The following is a 23,744-nucleotide window of genomic DNA, read 5'->3' on the forward strand; positions in this document are numbered from 1 at the left end:
GCAATTAATCCATATTGAAGTTGACCTGAGAGAGAAAATGAAACAAAATGTTGAGTAAATTTGGCTTTCTTATTTTTCGTTTTCTGGGTGAAGGTAAATTTCGCCTTTCCAGAATTACCTAACAATTTCTTTCCTTTGAAGAACTGTTCTCTGCTTTTTTACACCAAAAATCATTAACTGCTCACTTTACACAATAATAATGGTGAGATTAGCACATATGGAATCTATGGCATTAAGATCATATCTTTAAAAACTCTATTATTGCTAAATAAATTTAGAGTATCTTAAATCCAAATATTAAGTGCCTACTTGAAATGATTCTTCATTTAGGGAGTGGTGGAATGGTTTACTTTCCAATCAAACTGATTCTATGATCCTTGTAAAATACTGCTTTATCTTGTGACAAATTTGGAAGAATATAAACAAAAAAAAACATTCCTTAGTCGTTGTTGCCACCCTTCGGTCATTGTTGATAGAGCTTTGTCTCTGTATTTTAATCACAATGTTGAGAATTTTTTTAACTTGAGTCCTATACAGACTAAAAATGGAAGCCAATCAAATGGAAAGTTCCAAAAGGGGATTCCATCAAAATAAATTTTGACGCGTCTAAAAATAATAAAGGCCATTGCACAATTGGTTGTGTTGCAAGAAATCAATAAGGGAATGTTCGTAAGACCAAAGCTTATTTTATCGGGAATTCCTTAATTAATGTAGCGGATGCTTGGGCAGCGTGTGAGGCCCATAACATTGCTCTTAACCATAAGGGTCTCCCCATCTTCATTGAGGGAGACTCTCTTCTTGTGATTTCGTATTTAAAGAACAAAGTGGACTGCCCATGGAGATTGAAGACTATCATTGAGGAGTATTTGAAGCTAACTGGAGATTTGGAATGTGGAATCACCTACAACCACATTTATAGAGAGGCCAATCAAGCTGCAAACTGGATCGCAAACCAAACTCTTTCTTTTCCTTTTAGTACTCTCAGTTTTTTCTCTTCCTCTATCCTAAGGGGTTTAACTTCTATTTGTTTTTGTGATGCTTGGGACTGAGTTGTCCCATCTTGTGTAGCTCCTCCTATTTCTACCAAAAAAAAGAGCATAGTTTTTCAGTTTCACTAGCTTCATTGTCGAATTGTTATTTACTCCTGATAACTAACGATTTTAGGGGTTCTATACGGTAATTTGTTTTTCTTGTTGCTAGTTGCAAAAATAAATCAAGACTATATGCTTTAAAAATAAATTGTTTTTCCAAATTTGTGGTTTGGTTCGGTCTAAATTTATAATGGTTTGGTTCAGTTTCACGAATTTAAAAAATGTGGTTTACGGTTTACAGTTTGGTCTATTAAATTTTATAAACCAAACCGTCAACAGTAAACTGTATTAATATAATATAATATATATAATTATATATAAATATATCAAATAATTAAAATTTAATTTTTACTTTTTTAATTTCTCTCTCCTCTTCGATAATCAATACATAGTAGTCAATACCTAGCCTTTTTGGATTTTCCTTTTCCTACCTTTCTGCATTGAAATTTTACTTTTGTTTTGGTTTTCTTCTCAGAGAACATAGAGCACCGGTGACTGGACGACTGAAGCCACACAAAGGTCCGTCTTTGCGATTACCACTACTATTGCCGCTACCGCTGCGGCAGTTTTACTTTTGCGATTTGCGAACACCGGTGACCGAACAGTCGAATATAGTTTTAGTTATGTTTTGTTTTACTTCGCTACTGCCGTTGGTTGTTGTCGCCGATTAGACCTTCGTCATTCGTCTTTGCAATTGTGGTAATCTCTCTCTCTCTCTCATTCTCATACAACGAAACCTTAACTATTCTCGCCGACTCACCACTGGTCACTCGACCACTGTTGATGCTCTTGTCTCCCTCTCATGAGTGTCATCTATCTTCTAACCATAACAAAACGCCCTAACCAAAACCCTCTTCCTCTGTTCTGTTCAACCGAACCCTATCCCCCTAGGGTTTATTTTTTCGTCATATGTTTATTAGTTTATATATGCATGTTTTTAGAATTAGAAATTTAGAATGCAGTTGTTATATTTGAGAATGTTTTTATTAATGTTTAGATTTATTTAATTGATTGTTTTAAATGAGAATTTTGGACAAAAAATTTAGGATTATTTTGTTTTTGTTATGCATTGTATATATTTAAATTTTCAACAATAAACTGATTTTTTTATTGCAATTTTATTAACAGATTTGTATAAAAAAAAATATATTCTATTCTTCTTTGTTCAAAATTGTTTAGGTCATAATCATTAATATAATTCATTATTAACATATTTATGATTTATTAATTGTTTTATTAATTGAATATATGTGGTTTATTAATTAATGAATTCTATAATGGTTTTCACTACGTTTGAGAGTTGTGAGTTCAACAAAACACTTTCATGCTATATAACTTTGAATTTGTCAAACTATATCGTTTATGGTGTTATTCAGTTATTCTCCTATTGATATTGTCGTATTATATCTATGTTACTCTTGTTTTGTTAATTAATTTTTTTCTATACTAATAGAATGGTACAAAGTCCCCAAATCATTAAAAGGTTTGGTTTGGTTTCTATACCAAAACGATTTGATTTGGTCCAAAAATTTTCCAAACCATAATTTTTTGATTTGATCTGAGAAATTATCCAAACCGCACCAAACTGGACCATGAGCATTTCTAGTTGCTTGGACTGTTTCCGGACCAAACAGTTCGACATCCGGGTCAACAACGGTTCAAAAACCATTGTCCTATATGTGTTATGCTGGGCCAGTCAATAAGGCATGTATAAATAAGTTTTGAAAGTTTAAGGTACATTTAATTAATTTCCTAAATGTAGAAAGTATATATAAATTAATTAGCCCTTCTTTTAATTTCGAAAAACTAAGAAATGAGATAATCGAAGGTGAAGGTTAACCTCGATGGTGCTATGAACAACTTGTATGGGGGGTGTTGGTGCGATAACCAGAGACTCTTTTGGCTCCTATTGTTGGTATAAAATAAAAGTTCCATTTTGCTCCTTATAAAGAAGTTGAAGCAGGTGCAACTTTAGTCAGATTTCAACAGGCTCTTGGTATAGGTGCTTCAGTTATTGAATTGGGGGGTGACTAAAATGCTGTATTCAAAAGTCTGTTGCAGGATTCCTCCGCATTTCTTGTGCATCAGAAATTTGGGTGGTGTTCGGAAATAATGTCATTTTTTTGAGAAAGCGGTGTTGCATTGGCATGCCATTTTTTTAGAAAATGTTTTTTTTTTCTTTCTTTTTTATTTGGTACCATTGATACTGCTGTCGCAAAAGCATTTTTCAGTGCCACGTCAGCATATTATTGCTAGTAACAATAGAAAAAACAAGAAAATATCAAAAAAAGTGTTTTTTCATACTACACCTTTTTTGATTTCCAAGACATGGTCTGAGAAAATATTTTTCGAAAAATGCATAACCAAACATCAAGACTTCTGAAAAAAAAATAACAGATTTCAGATGTGGTGCTATTTTTTTGAAGAAATAGCATTGGTTCCAAACACCTACTTGATTGCGGAATATTATAGACTCCTATTGAGGAGTTCCCTTGCTTGTTTGGTTTGGATTAGAATTGAAATCAGAATTACCCGTATCTCATTCCCTAAGCTCAATTTGGAATGACTACAAACGCAAATATATACGGTGCAAATACATAAAAAACAATACAAAATATAAGGTTTTACACTCTACATATTTACATTTGCACTCTTTCCAAACCCCTCTTCCTACAAACTAATCCGACCCTTATTTTTTCTTAGTCCTTATGGTCTTTGACTCCAAATTATTGCTTGGAACCATTAAAATTGATTGCGTCATTGAACCTATTAACGAAAATTCTCTGTATGTCCCTCAAAAAGGGGGAGGGAAGCATGCCATTTAATGAACCCACTTTCTCGTTCATAGCTGATGTGTCATATTCTAAATGGGAGTACACCTTGACATACATTAAGATGAATGGAGCAGTTTTGGGCTTGATACGTGAGGATAGGAGTGGATTCGAGCCGAGTGGAGCGAAATATCTGGCCATTCGAGCTTAACTCACTAAGAATTTATTAGGCTCGAACTTGAGCTTGAGCTAGATTTGAGCTAAAGACTTGAGCTCGAATCCAATTCAAGTCAAAAGCTCAGAAGTTTGAGCTTAATTGTGAATTAAATGTTTTATAAAAATAAAAATATACAAATAATTTTTTATTTGACATAAAAAAAAATTAAGAATTACAATATATATATATATATATATATGTGTGTGTGTGTGTGTGTGTGTGTCTAAAAGCTCGAATAGGTTCGCAAACCTCTCAAGCTAAGCTTTATTAGGCTTGAGCCCACTTCAATTAGCAAATGAGCCTATATACTAGGCTTGAATTCCGCTCGAAGCTCGATTTAGACCGAGCCAAATTCAAACAGCTCGTGAAAAGCTCGGCTCATGGCCACCCCTAGGTGAGGTTAGTGATGGCATATCATGTATTATTGAATGATGGTGTTGATTGACCATGCTCAGATCTGATGCCCATGAGTTGTTCCCACATCACTATCCATGGAACATTACAATTGTGCATTAGGAATGTCTTTCTTGTCATTAGGGGTGGACACAAATCAAGCTTTTCATGAACTATTTGCATTCGACTTATAAAAAGTGCAATCAAACTCAGCTTGAATCCACCCTTACTTGTCATTCATGGGAAGATATTCCTAATACACGATAATGGTATTCTTTGTGTAGAGATGTGAGAATAATTTGTGAGTAGAAAATCTTGAGTGGAATTGTCGATTTGACATTTTTTGTATGGATATGAATATTAATAATACATGATACCGGAAATTTTAGAGTACCCCTCAAATTTGTATGCAGATTGTGTTTTGTCACTTTTAAGTTTGGAATTACACAACTTAATCAATTATATTTCATGTACATGTGTGTATTATTGTCTAGTAGATTTAATTCAATATCGAATTATCCAAGGAAAATGAAAAAATACCAAAAATATATTAGGACTAATTAAAAATACCAAAACTCACTTAAAATCTATTATTTATATCTATGGTTTATTAAAAAATACCAAAATATATTATTGTTTTTAGTAATTAATATTAATGACATTAATAATTCATTATTAATTAATTAGTGATAATTACCAACAAATTATTTAATTATCAATAATAATTAATTATTTCATTAATATTAAATTTTAAAATTAATAATTGTTTTCATGAATCATGAAAGTAATTATTTTATTACTATTTTTAATAATTCATAGTATTAGTTTTATTAATTAATAATATTACTATTAATAATAGTATTATTTTTATAAATTAAGAATTATAATATTTATTAATTCATAGTCAAAAATTGTTAACTAGGGGTGTAGCGTGGGTTGGGTGGCCAAACCCGAGCCTGACCCAATTTAACAAAAATTTTTGCACAAATTGCGCTTGAGTTTTCGAACTTTAAGCTGGGTTTAGGTCAAAAAATTCAAGGCTAACCTAAACTCAAGTTGGGCTTGGGTTTAGGCTTTGGGTAGTTCAAGCTCAACCCGGCCCAATTCAAGCCCATGCCAACATTTCAAGATATACATATCTACATATTATGAATATGTTCTACTTGGAAATTGGGATGTAAAGCTCAATATGCCCAAGCCCAAGTCCAGCCTAGGATGTTAGGCTAAGCCCGGATTGGGTCTGAGTTGGTAAACTTGGGCTTAACCTTGGGTTGGTAAACTCGGGCCTAGGTTAATAAATTATCAATAGTTATTGTCATTCTATTTTTGTTATATATGAGTAATTATTAATAATTATTGAAATTTGCCAATATTTTTTCTCTTACCAACCTAACCCAACATCTTGGGTTGGGCTTGGGATTGGACGTGTTGAGTTTTGTAGCCCAATTTCTAGGTAGAATATGTAGATGCAATTTCTGGTCCAACTTAATAGACTTTATCCGAAGCCCATATATGGGGAAACCTTTTTGAATTTTGAGTTTTGATCTCTTGCTTTCCATTTAGCCCATGAAAGTGTTTCGATAAATGTTTATTGTCATACGTATGGATATCTACATAGAGGCCATTACAAAGACAACACTTGTATAGATGCAGGATTTTTCAACTCATTTCTGTATCTATTACTATATATTAAGACAAGGCTGGCCATGTTAGATGGCCTCTCCTTGCTCCATTACTCCGATTTTGCAATTCTAGAAGGGGTGCATTGTTCCTTTTCAAAGCTTTTGAAATTGACACCTCAGCATGGTAGTTTCCTCTTTTTTTCACCGCTATTTACTCGTTTGATTAAGTCAATCATAATACAATCAAGGATCAAAGTATTGGTGTCGAGTATGGTATCGGATAAATTGGATACGGATATGCTTTGGAAACGCATAGATACAAACGAAAGATATAGAAATGTTTGGATACACTAGTGAAATGAATATAAATCACATAAATACATTAATCATACTAAACCAAAAGCTGAATTATCTATGAATAAGATACAAACACATGGGAAATGCATACTTCAATAGGCTTTATTTATTTAGTATTTTTATAATAACTCTATTTTTTTCAAATAATAACTATGTTTTCATTTTTCAATATATAATTATGTGTAAAATAAAATATATAAATCATATAAGGTAGATGAAATATATTATTTTTATAATTTTTATTAATTTTTTGGAAAAATTAAATCTTAAATTATTTATTTCAGTTTTCATAATACTATTTTTAACTTGTATTAAAGATGAAAAACAATCCAAAAGTACTTAATATACAATTTTGTCAAACTAGACACGAATACACCTCCATATCGATATCGGTGTGTATTGGACCGTATCCACTGATATGGAGGCATATCGTATTGATACTCACGACTCGTATATACGTACAGTCATCACGTATCATGTATCCGATATGGATACGATACACCCTATATAGAAAGTATTGTATAAACATGCAGAGCCACAACCGCTTGGCTTTCAGTGGTTATTCCGAACATCATGAGGTGATATTAATTTGCTCTTTTACTCTTTTCATGTTGGGGTTGACAATTCAAAGACCATGCTAAATTCTCAGTTGTGAAGAAGGCTCTTTCTACTTCTCCTTTAAATGCTATATATGCAACGATGTTTGAACTAATAATTTGATGTTTCTAAAACTCTAATTCGATTCTCTGAATATTTTGGTAACATTGCAGGCTTTTCCTTTCTCTACGTCCCACTTTTGCGGTAACAGAATTAGTGAAGCAAATTCTTGAGTTGGGAGCTCTTGGGAAAATCTTGTCTTCCAAAAAAACCCTACGCTTTGTCTTCTACAAATCTTTGCATTAGAGGAAAAAAAAAAGATTTTGTAGGAAGTACTTCCATTCACAGAATGAAATATTTCAATGGTTTGCTTTGATGTAGAAAGACATTTTACCTATTGTATCCTATTACCTTTGCACTATCTCTTCATTTTTTTTGTCACTTCTCTCTCTCTCTTCGAGAAGAAAATCAGTGAAGAATCCAAAGCTAGTGGTGTAGAGATAAATGAAAGATTCAGAGATGGATACTATCTTGATGGGAGAATTGGATTTCCCAAGTGTAATCTATTACATTATCAAGAAGTTGACTCACATGTTTTTCCTCTAAAGTCTCTGCGTGCAAGTCCATTGTCAAGCTTTTCTCTTCTACCAATTAAGGATACTATTTACTTTTTCACAAACAAAGAAATAGAGAGCAATTTTAGTCCAAAAAAACTTTCACTCTACATCCACATTTTCATATATAGTATAGATTGGCTAAGAACTGATATGAGTTAAAAAAAAATCCTAAAAAAATAAAAATTATCAGTTGATTAATCGAATTCTATTTCTATTTGTAATTATCAAGAGATGGACCTACACATCATTACCCCTTACCAACTTCTAGAGAATTTCAATGTGATCATTATTAATTTTATTTATTATGGTTGTATTTACTTTTAAACCTAATTAAAATTATATTTTTTCAATAATTCTATAAATTATAAAATATTATTTTCTATGAATGTATTAAACGTTTGAAACATAAAACATTCCTTTTGATCGCATAATAAATCCCATCACACAAGATTCTTTTATGCTTGAATTGTGTTCAACAAAACTAGTGCATCTCATAGTCCCCACTAATATATATACAATTTTTTTTACCATTCTTGCCATGGTCAAACCTAATTTTAACCCAAATCGATCGTTAAACCATGTATTGTTGATCAGTAGACCTGTTCGTGGGCTGAGTAGCCAGACGGGCTGGCTCAGCCCAATATTTTCCGGGCTTGGACAAAATTTCAGGCCTATGGGATCAGAGGTGTATCGGGATGTATCAATCAATATGCTATGAAAAAGATACAACCAAAAACTAAAAAATAAATAAATAAAGGGGGAAAGCAATTTTCTTGCCCTTGAATAATATTATAATTCCATGGATGATCTATCATATCCACAAAGTAATTGGAATTTCTTCTTTAATATTTTTTTTTGTATTTTTATATATTTTAAAATGAAAAATAAATAATAATTAATTATATTTTATCATTTGATCATAATGATTGAATATATTATAATTCTCTGGATGATCTATCATATCCATAAAGCAATTGAAATTTCTTCTTTAATAACTATTTTTTTGAATATATTGTAAAATGCTTATTTATTTATTTTTTATTTTTATAATTTTTTAAAATAAAAATAAATAATAATTATTAATTATATTTTCACTTAAAAATTGTGCCAATGCATGTTTTATGATTGGATAGGAGAGTTGGGTTTTTGCCATCCCATAAACTTAAGAATTATTCTTCATAAAACCATTAAAATATATTAATTTAATATATATATATATATATACACACACACACACACAATTCTTTGAGGTCTTATATTTAGTGTTATTGTTATATTTTTATGATTTATTAAAGTATTTATAGTGTTATATTAAAGCATTAAAGTATTGTTATATTGTTATATATGCATATCGTAATTTTTCTCCAATACGCATACGTATCCAAAACATATCCCAATACATCTCTTTCTCGATACAATTGACGTTTCTAATTACTTTCAACCTTGGTTTAGGGTAATTAGGGCCGCTACTCAGGTGGGTCCAACCCGAACTTTTGTAGTGTTGTTTGTATTTTTGTTTAGCTGGATTTATTGAAGTTTTTGTTTACCAAAAAAAAAATCCAAATTTAATTACAATTAGCGGGGACCCGTGCGATGCACGGGATTTATTAAGCGAAAGTTAAATAATAGAAAGGGTCATTTACTAAAATACCCCTCATAGCTTCATGGATTTACTAAAATCTACCCTATAATTAGCATTTTACTAAAACAACACTTATAATTTGCAATGGATTTAATCAATCTTCCATTAGATGATAGTGAAAATGACAAGTGTTGACCCTAATGTTTTACTTAAATAAATTTAATCAAAAGAAAATAAAAATAAAAATACCATTTTTTCCTTAATAAGACACGAGCAACCACTCTATTGGCTATATTTGGTCAAATTTTTTCTGTACAAAAAAAAGTGTTAAGGTTATTTTTGGAATAAAAAATCATGGGCCTAATGGCAAAACAAACACTTCGTAATGAAATGTTGATTAAGTAAATAAGTTGTAAAATATATGAGACGTTTTAGTAAAATGAAAACTATAAGGTAGATTTAAGTAAATATGTAAAACTATAAGGTGTGTGTAGGGGATGGCAACGGGGCGGGGATCATATTCCTCATCCCTGACCCCACCTCGACTCTAAAATTAACCCCCACCCCTGATCCCTGATGGGGATGGGTTCCTCGTGGGGACCCGAATCCTCAAAACGTTTTCAAATAATAGTATTTTTTAAATAAATTTATTAAAAATTAATAAAAATTAAATTATAAATAATATTTTAAATATGTTTTGATATATAATATAAATAATATAATAGTATATTTAATATATATAATCGGGGTTGGGGCGGGGCGGGGATCTTAATCCCCATCCTTGACCCCGACCCCGACCCCAACCAAGGATTCCTATTAATCCTCTTCTCCCACCCCCACCCTACCAAAACAATCCCCATCCCCGACCCCATTGGGTCGGGGAAGTTGGGCCCCCATCGGGGATGGAGAAAATTGCCATCCCTAAAGGTCTGTTATAGTAAATGGCCCTAATAGAAACACAAAAGAGTATACAATTATTTTATATTTTTAACTTTTTAAATAATTAATAATATTTTATATACTACTTTAATAAATTTTTTATAATACAAAAATAACAATAATTAATTTTAGTTAGGTTTATTCATCAAACTAATGAAACCGACCAACCCAATTAACTCGACTCAAGTTGGTCGATTTTCTAGTATTTTCGGTTGCCTTTGGTTCAAAAATTACCCAATTCGACCAAGTTAGATCAGTTTCACTTTGGCCATTTGTAAATTAACCAAAATCGAATGACCTAACCATGGATATATATTAATATTAAAATATATTTTTTAATATAAAAAAGTAGGAAATTTCCCATATTTCTTAGTCTAAAATGTTTTATATTATAAATCTAATTTTTAAATTTATTTTTCAATAATTGCACTATAATTTTTAAGTTTAGATCTTCTGAACTGACTAACCAAACCAAAAAATTGACCCAAACCAATACAACTTGAGTGGGTCAGTTTTCACAAAAGGTTAGTTGGTTTCATTTGACCAACTCCCTAACTTGACCAAGTCAATTTGGTTGGCCAAATAGCCTATAACTGAACCGATTCAACTCATGAACACTCATAATTTCAGCTAAATTAATAGTCTCATCTCTAATAAATAACAATAGTTTAACCTCCAATAATTGTTGAAATCTTATAGTAAAAAATACACAATTATTGAAAAATATATTGATAATGAAAAATACAAATTATAGAAATCACAAAAATACAATAAGTACTAAAAATATATTAACTTAGTCAATAAATAGTATAATCTCAAATAATAGTTTAATCTCTAATAAATATTAATCAATAACTTATAACAAAAAATACAAAAATTAAATTTAAAAATTTCAATAATAGTAATTTAATCTCCAATAATTATTAAAAATTTTCTATTAAATAAAAAAACAAAATAAATTTATACATAATCATTGAAAATACATTTATCACAAAAAATAATAAATAATTACTGAAATACAATAAATATTAATTTTAGTATATATAATTATATAATAAATACAGATTAAGAGTATTAATTTTTTGAAAGTTATTTTCTCGAATTATTACTTGATATAAGTGAAATTAATTATTTACAATATTATGTAAAAATATTAAATTATTATTAATTTCAATATCATGTTATAATTATTTTTCTACTTTTTATAATTTTTTTTAAATTTATTAAATACTTTAATTATTTTAACTATTTAAAATCTAGTTATGTTAAATATTTTGTTATTTAAATACTTAAATTATATGTAAAATATTAATTATTTATTGAATTTAATTATCCATAAAATCATAATTTATACTATCATTACATAATTTCATTATTAATTTTGTAATATATTCAATTATTATTAATTTCAATATTATGTTATATTTATTTTTCAACTTTGAATAATGTTTTTAAATTGATTACATAATTTCGTTATTTTAACTATTTAAAATCTAGTCATGATAAATATTTAGTTATTTAAATATTTAAATAATCTAGTAAATATTTAATTATTTTGTTTTTTGAATTTTATTTATTTAAAGCTATTACATATTATTAAATACTTGAAGAACATTTAAATTGATAACCCAGAAAATCATAATTTAAATTGTTAGTACATAATTTCATAATATATTTTGTAAAAACATAAAATTATTTTTTGTGTTTTAATAAATATTTTAAATTTATTATATAATTTTGTTAGAATATTTAAATAATTCTTAAATTTTTTAATCCAAACATTCTTTAGATAGTTATAGATAAAAGGTAGGGGAGAGGATAAATACTAAATAGGCCCCCTACTAAATTAGAGATAAATAGGAATTAGAGATAATTCAGAAGATAAATAGAAATTAGAGATAATTCAGAAGATAAATAGAAATTAGAGATAATTTAGAAGATAAATATAAATTAGAGATAATTTTGGAGAAAGTGGAAAAGTTAGTTTACAAAAAACTTTAGGATAATAGATTATTTAGGTTATTGTGAAAGTAGAAAATAATTTAGGTTATTTAGGTTTTGATTGCCTTAAAAATGATATGAATAAAAAAATAAAAAATAAAAAAAAAATTATTAATGATGCAGAAAAGATATATTGAAAGAGTTTTGACCGATCAAAAACCTCCCATAAATTTTGATAAATAACAATTGATTGGCTAAATTCCCCACGAAATCAGTCATTTTCTGCTCTGCTTCGATTTCACTTCCCAGCAAGAGGCAACGGCATCATGGCAACTAGGACGATAGCTCCCCTGACACTGCTGATCTTTCTCTGCACTGAAAGTATAACATTTTCCGTCGTATCTCTGGCCTATGCCTATCCACCGAGTTACGGCGACGATTCGGGTTCGTGCTCACTAAGAGACGATCTAGTCCCTGTGAGGAGAGAGGTGTACGATGACGGAAGGATCTTCGATATAAGTCACAGGTACAGAGAGGAAATGCCTGCTTGGGGTTCATCGGATGGGTTAGGCCAATTTCTGTGGCTCCCGAAGAGCATGAAGAATGGTTCCCTTGCTAACAACTCCGAGATGAAGTTGCCTACCCACACCGGCACCCACGTCGATGCACCTGGCCATGTCTACGATCACTACTTTGATGCTGGTTTTGACGTCGACACCCTCGACCTCGCTGTTCTCAATGGTACCAATAACAATTAATAACAGTTCCTGTTTCACTTTTTGTGAAGATTACATGTTCGGTGAAATTACAGTAGTTTAGCGACCAGTATGATTTTATATTTCTGATTGTGAAATACAACTGAGGACCCTCGCCCTCACTGTGAAAAATGTCAAAGCCTAGGTCTGTATCCAGCCCACCCCTCCTAAGACCCCAGATAGCTGGGAACTAAAGATAAAAAACATCCACTATATTCATTCAATATCCAAGAGGAGATTTATACAAAATAGATAACCGACATCCAGAAGTACAGCTGGCAATAGATGGGAAACTCCTTCCAGCCGTTTAACCGACACAATTTCTAGATTCATCTATGTGAATGACACATGTGATAATAAACCCCCTCAAGTTGGAGCAGGAAGAGACTGAATGCCCAATTGCTTCTTAGGAAATGAAATTGATCAATGCCAAGTGCCTTTGTAAACAAATCAGCAGGCTGTTGCTTGCTTTGCAAATGAGAAGTGTGGATAGTATTGTTGATGATTTGCTCACGGACAAAATGATGGTCTAATTCAATATGTTTGGTACGTTCATGAAATACTGGATCGGTGGCAATATGGAGAGCAGATTGACTGTCACGGTAAAGTTCAATGGGCTGATTGCATGGAACGGTAAGCTCTTGTAAGATATGCTTTAACCATATCAACTCATCTGTTGTGGATGCCATAGCTTGGCATTCAGCCTCAGCAGAAGAATGGGAGACTGTATGCTGTTTCTTGGTTTTCCAGGATATGGTTGATGTACCAAGCATGGTAAAATAACCTTTGGTGGAGCGCTGGGTGATGGACAGCTTGCCCAGTCCGAATCACTATATCCAATAAGACATAAGTCATTAGTAGATGATAAAAAGAGGCCTAGATTGGCAATGGCCCAAAGATAACAAACAATTTTCATGGCAGCATCCATGTGTTCTTGTCGTGGTTGATGCATGAACTGACTAAGGATGTTCATTGAATAACATAAATCTGGCCGTGCGACTGTAAGATATACTAGGTGGCCAATTAGGCATTGATATCGGGCTGGATCTGGAAGTAATGAGCTGCTGACATCATGGAGATGTTTCTGTTGTTCCATTGGAATATTACTGGGTTGGCACCCCAGCATGTTAGTTTCTTGAAGAATGTCATATATGTATTTTTGTTGGCAAAGAAAAATACCCTGTTGAGTAGTGATGACTTCAATACCTAGAAAGTAAGTCGGCGGACCAAGATCTTTAAGAGGAAAGCATGATTGAAGATAGTGCTTGAGATCTTCAATACATGATGAAGAGTTGCCAGTGATAATGAGGTCATCCACATACACAAGTACACTAGTGACATGCCCATCACAATGAAGAGTGAAGAGAGAATAATCATTGAGAGATTGTTGAAAGCCATACTACTTCAAGGCTATAGTGAATTTCTCAAACCACATTTGGGAGGCTTGTTTGAGCCCATATAATGACTTGTGTAGTTTGCAAACCTTATTAGGTTGACCTTGTTTGAACCCTTGAGGAATAGTCATGTAAACATCTTCATGCAAAAAAGCATTATTTACATCTAATTGATGCAAATCCCAATGTTTTGCTACAGGAGCATAGGTGTTATAATAGCCTAACCCTTCAACTTGGTTGTAACCCTTTTCTACAAGACGGGCTTTACATTGCTCAACAGAGCCATTTGCTTTAAAATTGACTTTGTACACCCATTTTGAGCCAATGGCACGCTTCCCTGGGGTAAATCTACTATACTCCAAGTATTGTTCCGTATCAAACCATCTATTTCATCTGCCATAGCTTGCTGCCATTTAGGATCCTTTGCAGCTTGATGGTAGTTTTGGGGTTCAATATGAAATGTGACATCTCGTGAGACAAATATTTGATGGGTGTCAAGGTCATATAAACGATAAACCTTTTGTGCAAAAGGATAACCAACAAAGATACATCTTCGTGACCTTGTAGCAAACTTGTCATGTGGTTTTGGAGTGGCTCTAGCAAAGCTCAAGCATCCAAACACACGAATATGGTCATACGAAGGGGTTTTGTGAAATAGAGTCTCATAAGGTGTGCACCCATTAAATGTAGATGTGGGTGTATAGTTGATGAGGTAAGTAGCTGTTAGGACACATTCACCCCAAAATCGCAAGGGCAATGATGCTTAAAAGCGAAGAGCCCGTGCCACTTCCAGGATGTGTCAATGTTTTCGCACAACAATTCCATTTCGTTGAGGAGTATCAACACATGAACGCTGATGAATAATGTCATTTGTCGTATAGAACTCTATCATTGGTCTAGATGTGAATTCGGACCCATTATCAAAACGGATGACCATAACTGAGGTTCCAAATTGATTTTTGATGATAGCACAAGCCCCAGTCAAAAGAGAAAATGTCTCTGATTTATTTTTCATCAAATTTACCCAGGTGCACCGAGAATGGTCATCTACAATTGTTAAGAAAAAATGAGCACCGGTAATGGATGGGGTTTGGTACCCACCCCAAATATCACAATGTAGTAAACCAAAAGGTGCAACAGTCCTGGAAGTGCTGAGATGAAAAGGTAGTTGAGTAAATTTTGCTCGGTGTCAAGCTTCACAACAATGATCTTCAGCAGGGGAGCAGCCAAACAATGAAGTAATTCGGTTGGAAGATGCATGTCCTAACCATCTGTGCCACAACTGGTAATCAACAGTAGTGTAATTATTTATGGTAAGTGAAGTTAAAGAATCATCATCAATGGTTGAAAATGGAGAGGTTGTAGGTGGCATGGATTTGGGAGTGTACAGGTGATAGATTCCATCATGCATTCTATCCACTCCAATCACTTTGTTCGAGACTAGGTCCTGCAGTATGCAAAATTCCAGAAGAAATATAGCACAACAGTGAAGTTGTGAGGTTAACTTGCTCATAGATAAAAGGTTGCATTGAAATTGTGGGAGCACAATACTTTATCAATGGTGAGCGAAGGTGAAAGAGATATTGATCCGTGATGAGTGACTTGTAAGAATGTACCATCTGGTAATTTTACAAGACGAGATGATTTCAAAGGAATCACATGGTCAGGATATGGTGTCATATGATCCGATGCACCTGTATCTAGAATCCAGGATGATGCATGGGATGGAGATTTAGAGATTATACCGGCAAAATTAGATGAAGTTGTAGGATTTTCTGATGAGGTCTTTTTGCGTCCAAGAATGCTGATTAGCTTCTGATACTGTTCATATGTTAGTCTGATGATCGGAGATGCATTATCAGAAAGAGGTTGCTTAATTTCTTCTGTCTCAACAGATGTCTGTGTTGCAGTCTGAGTGTCACTAGGTTTCTTGGATTGTGAATTGCGCCCCCTTTCCCAATTAGTAGGATAACCATGAAGCTCGTAACAACAATCCTTTGTGTGTTCACCTTTCTTGCAATAATCGCATTTGAGCTTTGACCTCCATGAAGATTCCCTTAATTTCGTATTTGATTTTGTGACAACATTCAAGGCCGCTGCATCTGTGGTGTGAGCAGATCGCACACCGACAAGAGATTGATGTTGTTCCTCTTGAACGATCAGATTGTAGGCTTTATTGATTCCAGGCAGCAGATCTGTATTGAGAATGTTAGTGCGTATGGTATTGAAGCTCTCGTTCAGTCCCATGAGGAACTGATGAAGGCACTCTCGTTCACGTTCAGCAGCAAATTCCTTTGCAGCACCACATTTGCACGTAAGTGTTAACGACAAGACTGCAAGTTCATCCCAGAGCCCCTTCAGCTTCGTGAAATAGGCTGCAACTGATTGTCCGCCTTGCTGCAACAGAGCAATGTCTTGTTTCAGTTGATGTATGCGCGGTACATTGCTTTGAGAGAAGTTATCTTCAAGATCCTTCCAAATTTCTTGTGCAGTTTCGATGTAAACAACGCTTTTATGGAGATCTCTTGCCAAAGAATTGAAGGTCCAAGAGATCACCATGGAATTACACTTCACCCAAGCTTGCTCCTTCTCGGAATCCTCTGGTCTTGGCAATGAACCATCGACGAAAGCATATTTGTTCTTCGCTTGCAGGATGTTGTGCATTGCTCGTCGCCATGTCAAATAGTTCTCGCCGGTGAGAGGACTTGAAACGAGCACCACTCCTAGATTCTCTGATGGGTGCAGAAAATAAGGTGAAGAGGGATCAGTTTCAGTTGCCATGCAAGCAACAGAGAGACAGGATCAGAGTGTGGCTCTGATACCATAAAGAGAAAAAACATCCACTATGTTCATTCAATATCCAAGAGGAGATTTATACAAAATAGATAACCGACATCCAGAAGTACAGCTGGCAACAGCTGGGAAACTCCTTCCAGCTGTTTAATCGACACAATTTCTAGATTCATCTATGTGAATGACACATGTGATAATAGGAATAATGTTAGATAATGGCCTTTTAATTGATTCTGGATGGTTGAGGAGAAACTACCCTTTATTTCATACACAAATAAGTAGGTTATGGGAATTACGAGGGGAATGAGTGGGATAATGTTTACAGAGCTTTTAACATAGAGGAACTGAAAAGGTTTAGTGCTATGATTCAATGTCTTAATGCTAAACGGGATACTACTTCAAAGCAGAAAAGGAAGGAAACTCTATCTGTTACCATTGGCATGGAATCTCAAACTGAAGATTTTGACGCTCATCCTGGGGCTAATGACCCTGGGAACACTGTGGTACCAGATAAAAGTGACTGTAGAAGATTACACTCTTGATCATGGTTTCATTTCTGTCCAAAAGAAGAAGGGCCACAACTCTAAAAAGGATCAAGACCTAAATAGGCCTTTGGCCCTGGTGCGTAAATCAACAAGGCCAAATAAAGGCTACCGTCCATTGTATTCTACTTGAAATTATTTTTACATTTTATAGTTTTAACTTTTAAGCATGCGTTTTCTATTGTATTGTTCTTTAGGGGTAAGGTTTATGCCCCCCTTCCTTTCTTATTAATAAACTTTCTTTTTCTTAAAAAAAGTAATTCTTCCTTTAAGTTAACATTGTATCATCATGTATTTCATTATTAATGATCAAATAAAAGACAAGAAGCACAAAACTGGTAAAAAAGGAGGATACAATTAATATGGGTCTCACCCTATCCTATTAGGTCCCCAAACCCATCAATCCCCTCAGTTACCTCATCCATGGAATAGCTGTATCCCGATAGAATTCATCCCTGTCAACTACATCTGTTAAGGCTGTCTGCTAAGAATTCGCAGAGCTATGTAACTAGCTGAACAAGTTGTTCACTCTATCCATCAAAGACCAAATTTCCAGATTATGATGTTGCAGCATCCATGGACCCTCCTCACTCCTTATCAACCCAATCAAAACCTATAAGTCTCTCTCTACCTCCACCCTCTGGCTTCATTTGTTTTGGCTTTTCTTTGTGAGGTATCAGAAGTGAAGCAATTCTCACTTCTCATATAAACAATCTGTCAAAGAAATTCCAGCTTGAGTTAAAAGATATTCCACCTTGCAGTGTTTTAGGTTGAAGGATAGACTTCTCAGCTCTCTCCATGCAAGTCTTACCTTGAGGGAAAAGAGTTATGCATGTTCAAGCTTTTGATATTACATGTTTAAGGTAATAAGAATCCTACTTATAACTAAAATCAGTGTCCCAATCACAAAAGAAATGACAATGCACTTAAATTAGAATTCACCTAAAGCATATCTGTATCTACTTCAGTGACAAAGTCTATGAAACAGAGATTTTTATGAGGAGAGAGCTTGGGGAGTTCCAACAGTTTCTCTCTCTCTAGCTTGGAGGCATTTTGCCCTCTTGTTGTTTATCATACCCGTTCTCTTACAAAATTCATTGTTTGTATATTTAAAGATTGGAAATTGTTGAGTTGGGCTGATTTCAAGTTATTGGGCCCAGTCATTTATTTTTTATCTTTAAGTTGTCAAGTTAGGAAGTTATTGGGCTTTAGGCCCATTAGTTTATGTTTTTTTTTTTTTTTTTTTTTTTTTTTTTTTTTTTTTAAGTTGTGAATTTGTGACTGTTCAGATACTTAAAGTAGCTGCCCTACTAAGGGCATTCTTGTAATCTTTCATTATTTTATTTTAAGTATATAATTCAAAGAGGGGTTGGCGGCCAGACCTATTCAATTCTGGCCTCATCCCACTCTCTTTTCTTCTTCTCTCTCTTTCTCTCTTGCTGAAACCTTTCAGTGTCTTCTACTTTTTCTTCACAAAGTATACATCAGAATTAGTTATCCGCAACTTCTACTGAAATGATAGAGATCTTAAAGAAAGCATTGCACTTTCTGGCCTATATCACTAATAAACCTTTTTCCTCTGTATACCAAGTTACCAACATCTGCAAGAGGATTTGAGTTTGACATGCTTGGAAGGGTTGTTTGATTTTCACTTTTTTAGTTATCTTTAAATATTTAAGTACTCCATTATCATCATCTGATTCAGAAATACATCTGTGTCCAAGTTGACTCTCTTTCTCTCTCATTTTCATTTCATATTGCTGAATGTTTGATCTATTGACTTCAACAGGTCCTGCACTATTGGTGGATGTTCCGAGGGATAAAAACATTACAGGTAAATCTGCTTCAGATTAACTTTTTCTTATTTAATTGGGAAGAAAAAAATCATGTGTGCGAATGCCTCTTTTTTTTGTGTTAAACTTGGGTATAATCAATCTGCCCAAAGTCTGAACTGTACTGACCAGTCCATGTGAAAACAAAACAAGAGAATAAACAGATGCACAGGGTGTTGGAGAATCTGTCACCAATCCCGATCCAAAGGTTAGTATCATATTTGGGATAAATATGTACAGTTTATAAGGTAGCCCTTATGAGGGATAAAAGTATAAATTCATATGTTTACAAGGGCTAAACAGTAAATAAAAGAAATAAGCAGAAAACAGAAAACAAATAAAAAGAGTTAGGAATGGCAATGGGGCTGGTTATTTATCAAAAAAAAAAAAATGGCAATGGGGCTGGTTGGGGTGGGGATCATATTCCCCATCCCTGACCCCAATCCCCACTAGGGATAAAAATTATCCTCCATTCCCGATCCCAGACAGAGACGGGTTCCCCGTGGGGACCCGAATCCCCAAAAATTTTTAATTAGCATTATTTTTTGAAAAACACATTTACTTAAAATAAAGGAAAACTTTAAAATATAAATAATATTATATATTTAATACGAATAATATATATCAAGGCAGGGCAAGGACTTTATTCTCCATCCCCGTCCCTGCCCCCACCAAAGCAATCTCCATCCCCAACCCCGGATCGGGTACCAGTGGGGATGGGGAAAATTGCCATCCCTAAAAAGAGTTGCAGTGGTGACTACTCTTCATCCTTTCTACATCAGAAGGAGAGTACCTTCCTCGTTAGAAGTTAGAGCCAAACTATGTTTTTATGGTCCCTGGTTTCATTGAAAAGGAGCATGGTGGAATTCATTTCATGATGAAGAGAAGGCTTGTTTTGCATTTGGAACCAAACTAATAGCTCTAGAAGAGCAACGGAAAAATGAAACAAAGAGGAGTTGGGGGAGGGGTTGGAGATACGGAAAGAAAGGATTAAAAAATTAAGGACCTGGATGCAAAGAGGGAAATGGGGTTGTTAATCTGGACCAGAAAAATGACAAGACATGAAGTTAATGATGAATTTTTACTGCTTGAGAATGAGGAGATATCATGGACATGGAGCCAAAATCTTTGGTTTTTTTTTTTGCTTAAAGAAAACTAGAAAAGTATGAGAACAAAATTATTATTATTCGTTTACCACATCACTAGTGCTTGTCACCCTCCAATCCAATTTCTTGGATCCAAGTCAATGGATGAGATTGAGACTTGAGATATGAAATGCTAATTTCTAGATATCTTTAACTTGAACAATCCTCTTTCCACCCTGAACCAGTTTGGGTGAATTTCATTCACATCTGGTATGCAGATTGGCTCAAGAGGCCAGTTGATGATGATGAAGTTGTGTATCTCCAAATTCTGCACATGGTGAGAAGGCCTCTGGTAGGGCTGTCAATGGGTTGGTTCTGCCCGACTGCCCAAACTGAACCGAACAAATTATGTCAGCTCTGGTTATTATTTTATTAACTATATAATGTTATGATCCTAAAATGTTAAAGTGCTTGGCTTGACGCATTCAATCAGTCTCAAGGCTTTTGGCGTATTGGTCAAGCACATTGGCAAAAGCTAGCCCCAAAATATCATGGAACCTTTTGCATTATTGAGAGGGTAGGGAAGGTGGCCTACTAGCTTGAGCTTCTAGTGACCTCCAAACTCCACCTTGTCTTTCAAGTCTCATTACTCAAGAAGCACATTGGCCCAGCCACGTCCTCAAGCCCGATTCTTCCTCACTTCAACGATGAAGGCCAGGTGCAATTGCACCCTTGCAAGATTCTAGAGATTCATTGGACTCAACAAGGCAAGCAGGTTACCAAAGAGGTTTTGGTGCAGTGGACTAATTTTCCAAAGGAGGAGGTGACTTGGGAAGCATGAAAAAAGTTTCATCAGGAGTTTCCTGAGATAGACCTTGAGGACAAGGTCTATTTTGAAGGGGAGGGTGTTGTTGGAAACACTCTTGGGTCTAGGCCCATTATGGACAGTTTGGTACGTGAGCCCAACCCCAACATGAGCACTACACGCAACGTGAATGCAGGGGAGCTTCCTTGGCAACACATCAAATTTTACATTAGGAAGCCACATCATCCACTCAATAAGACAAAGGATAACTAATTCTGTTATGGAGATATTTTGTACAAGCCTATATAAGGCAGTTGATAGTGGAATGAGGGTCACGAACCCTAATTGAGCTAATGTTCCCTCCCTATCTTCTCTCTTCTCCTTCTCCTCTTCCTCTTCTTTCCTCTCTCTTCTTCTCTTAATCGTTCTTATGTTCTCTATGCAGGAGCGAAGGCTGAGCTTCCTTCTGGAAGTTCTAGAGTTAGGTTGTTCCAAATAGATCTAGTATCAGAGCCTACCAGGCTACCACCACGTCTAAAGTTTGAATCATGGAGAGGGTGTCACGATCTATTGGTCCCACATCGCTAGTATGGGATGCTGTTGTGGGGTGTATATGTGTCTGGGTTCCCTCCCTCTAACAGCTAGCTTTTAGGGGTGAATTCTCCTAAGGCACATAACAGATGGTATCAGAGCCTACACTATGCCTCCCAGTTGCGATCGTGCGGCGCAGGTGGTGACGTTGGTATTGCAGTGTTCAGCCGGGACTAGGTGGACTAGTGCAAAGCCAGCCTGCGGAGCGTGGTGGAATGTTATGATCTGTTGGTCCCACATCGGTAGTATGGGATGCTGTTGTGGGGTGTATATGTGTCTGGGTTCCCTCCCTCTAACAGCTAGCTTTTAGGGGTGAGTTCTCCTAAGGCATGTAAAAGAGGGCTACCTAGAGTAGAGTAAAAGCTGTCATGGAAAGGGCTTCCTGAAGTAGAGTGAAAGCCATCATGGAAAGGGCTACCTGTAGTAGAGTAAAATCCACCACAGGGAAAGGGCTACCCACCAAAGTGTGAGCCATCGTGGAAGAGCTACCTACCGCCAGAGTGAGAGCCATTGTGAAAAGGGCTACCTATAGCTAGAGTGAGAGCTGCCTAGAGTGAAGCCGTTGGGTCGTTGGTTGCAGAAGTGCGGTGGTATGTTACGGTCCTAAAATGTTAAAAATGCTTGGCTTGACATGTTCCATCAGTCTTAAGACTTTTGGCGTATTGGTCCAGCATGTAACATATAATGTTTTCCTAATTTTATTATAATTTCTATTATATTTCATGTCTGCAATTGTAAATTTGACAGATAATGTATAAGATAATATTAGTTATAAATGTTTAATTTATTAACATATAAACAATTTAGGATTTGACTATAATTTTTATTAAGATTGTATTATCAAAATTTATGTTTTAAGTTATCATTTAAATGAACGAATATAGTTTTCAGAATAATCGAGTCTATCTTGTAAGACCTGATAGGACCTAGCTATTAATCTGAATGGTTCTGGGTCCATTATTTTGTCCCAATTAATAATTGGTTCAGGACTGGTTCTATCTAGACCCTACCCAGACCTGACCAATGTTGGCAAAATCTTATGATTTACGATTCAATTCACGATTTGAATCATGAATCCCAAGGGTTTCGATTCGAATCTTATGCCATCTTATGTCTGAATCCTTTTCTACAAAAATCGTAATTTTTGTTTGAATCCTATGATTTGATTCATAAATCTTATGATTTTTACGATTCACTACAATTCAAATAAATTCAATTAAGAATTAGTTCTCTACTTTTTTTGTTTATGTTTAGTTTTGCCATGGGAGACTTTTTTTAAAGCCCTTCTAGAAAATGACTTATTTACATGATTCAAGACTAGAAATTGAGTTTATTTTCTATCATATGTAAGTTAAAGGGCCATTGTATTTAGATTTGTTTGATTTTCAAGTCAAACTTGATTATATCACTCTTAGGCTTCTATTGTATAAGTGGTAAATTCTATTGTTTCAAGTACATATATGGTAGATATAGATAAAAAATAGGGTAAAATCACTTTCCTATATATATTTAACCTTTTAATATATCTGTATTTATTTTTTTACAAGTTTGTATAAAATAGAAATAATCTTATGATTTACAACATGATTCACGATTCGATTCAATTCAACTTTCTCTACGATTTACGATACAATTACGATTTTCAAAACATTGGACCCAACCCATTGACAGCCCTAGCCCCAGGCCCTGACAGCTATACTTTAGAAACTTACAGAAATTCTGGGATATAGTTTGAGTAGACTTATTGATGGTGGGGGAGGAATTCTATGCCCAAATTAAATATCCTTCACCAAAGTACAAATGCAACATTTGTGGCACTG

The 23,744-nt window shown here is 34.3% G+C and overlaps 1 protein-coding gene and 1 long non-coding RNA gene across 8 annotated transcripts in view; both read left to right on the forward strand.

The window, feature by feature from the left end:
• Positions 1 to 549: 549 nt before the first annotated feature.
• LOC148791223 (uncharacterized) lies at positions 550 to 7,455 on the forward strand. The gene is made up of 2 exons (XR_016076028.1): positions 550 to 1,790; positions 7,222 to 7,455. It is a non-coding gene; the product is annotated as an uncharacterized LOC148791223 (long non-coding RNA).
• A 4,895-nt stretch (positions 7,456 to 12,350) lies between these two features.
• The window catches only part of LOC104607111 (cyclase-like protein 2), a 31,950-nt gene continuing 20,556 nt past the window's right edge, over positions 12,351 to 23,744 (forward strand). For 4 of the 7 annotated variants that reach the window (XR_016076600.1, XM_010272633.3, XM_010272641.3 and 1 more), the window contains exons 1-2: positions 12,355 to 12,868; positions 19,401 to 19,445. Coding sequence is in view for 5 of the 7 variants with exons in the window: in XM_010272633.3 (XP_010270935.1) it covers positions 12,454 to 12,868; positions 19,401 to 19,445 (460 nt within the window). In the remaining 2 variants the exon portion in view is untranslated. Of the gene's footprint in view, positions 12,869 to 19,400; positions 19,446 to 23,744 lie in introns of all 7 variants that reach the window. The other 3 variants (XR_016076599.1, XM_088888699.1, XM_088888698.1) reach the window with 2 other exon arrangements.

This window comes from Nelumbo nucifera, chromosome 5 (assembly GCF_055504915.1).
Source record: "Nelumbo nucifera cultivar China Antique chromosome 5, China Antique-T2T, whole genome shotgun sequence".
Lineage (NCBI taxonomy): Eukaryota > Viridiplantae > Streptophyta > Magnoliopsida > Proteales > Nelumbonaceae > Nelumbo > Nelumbo nucifera.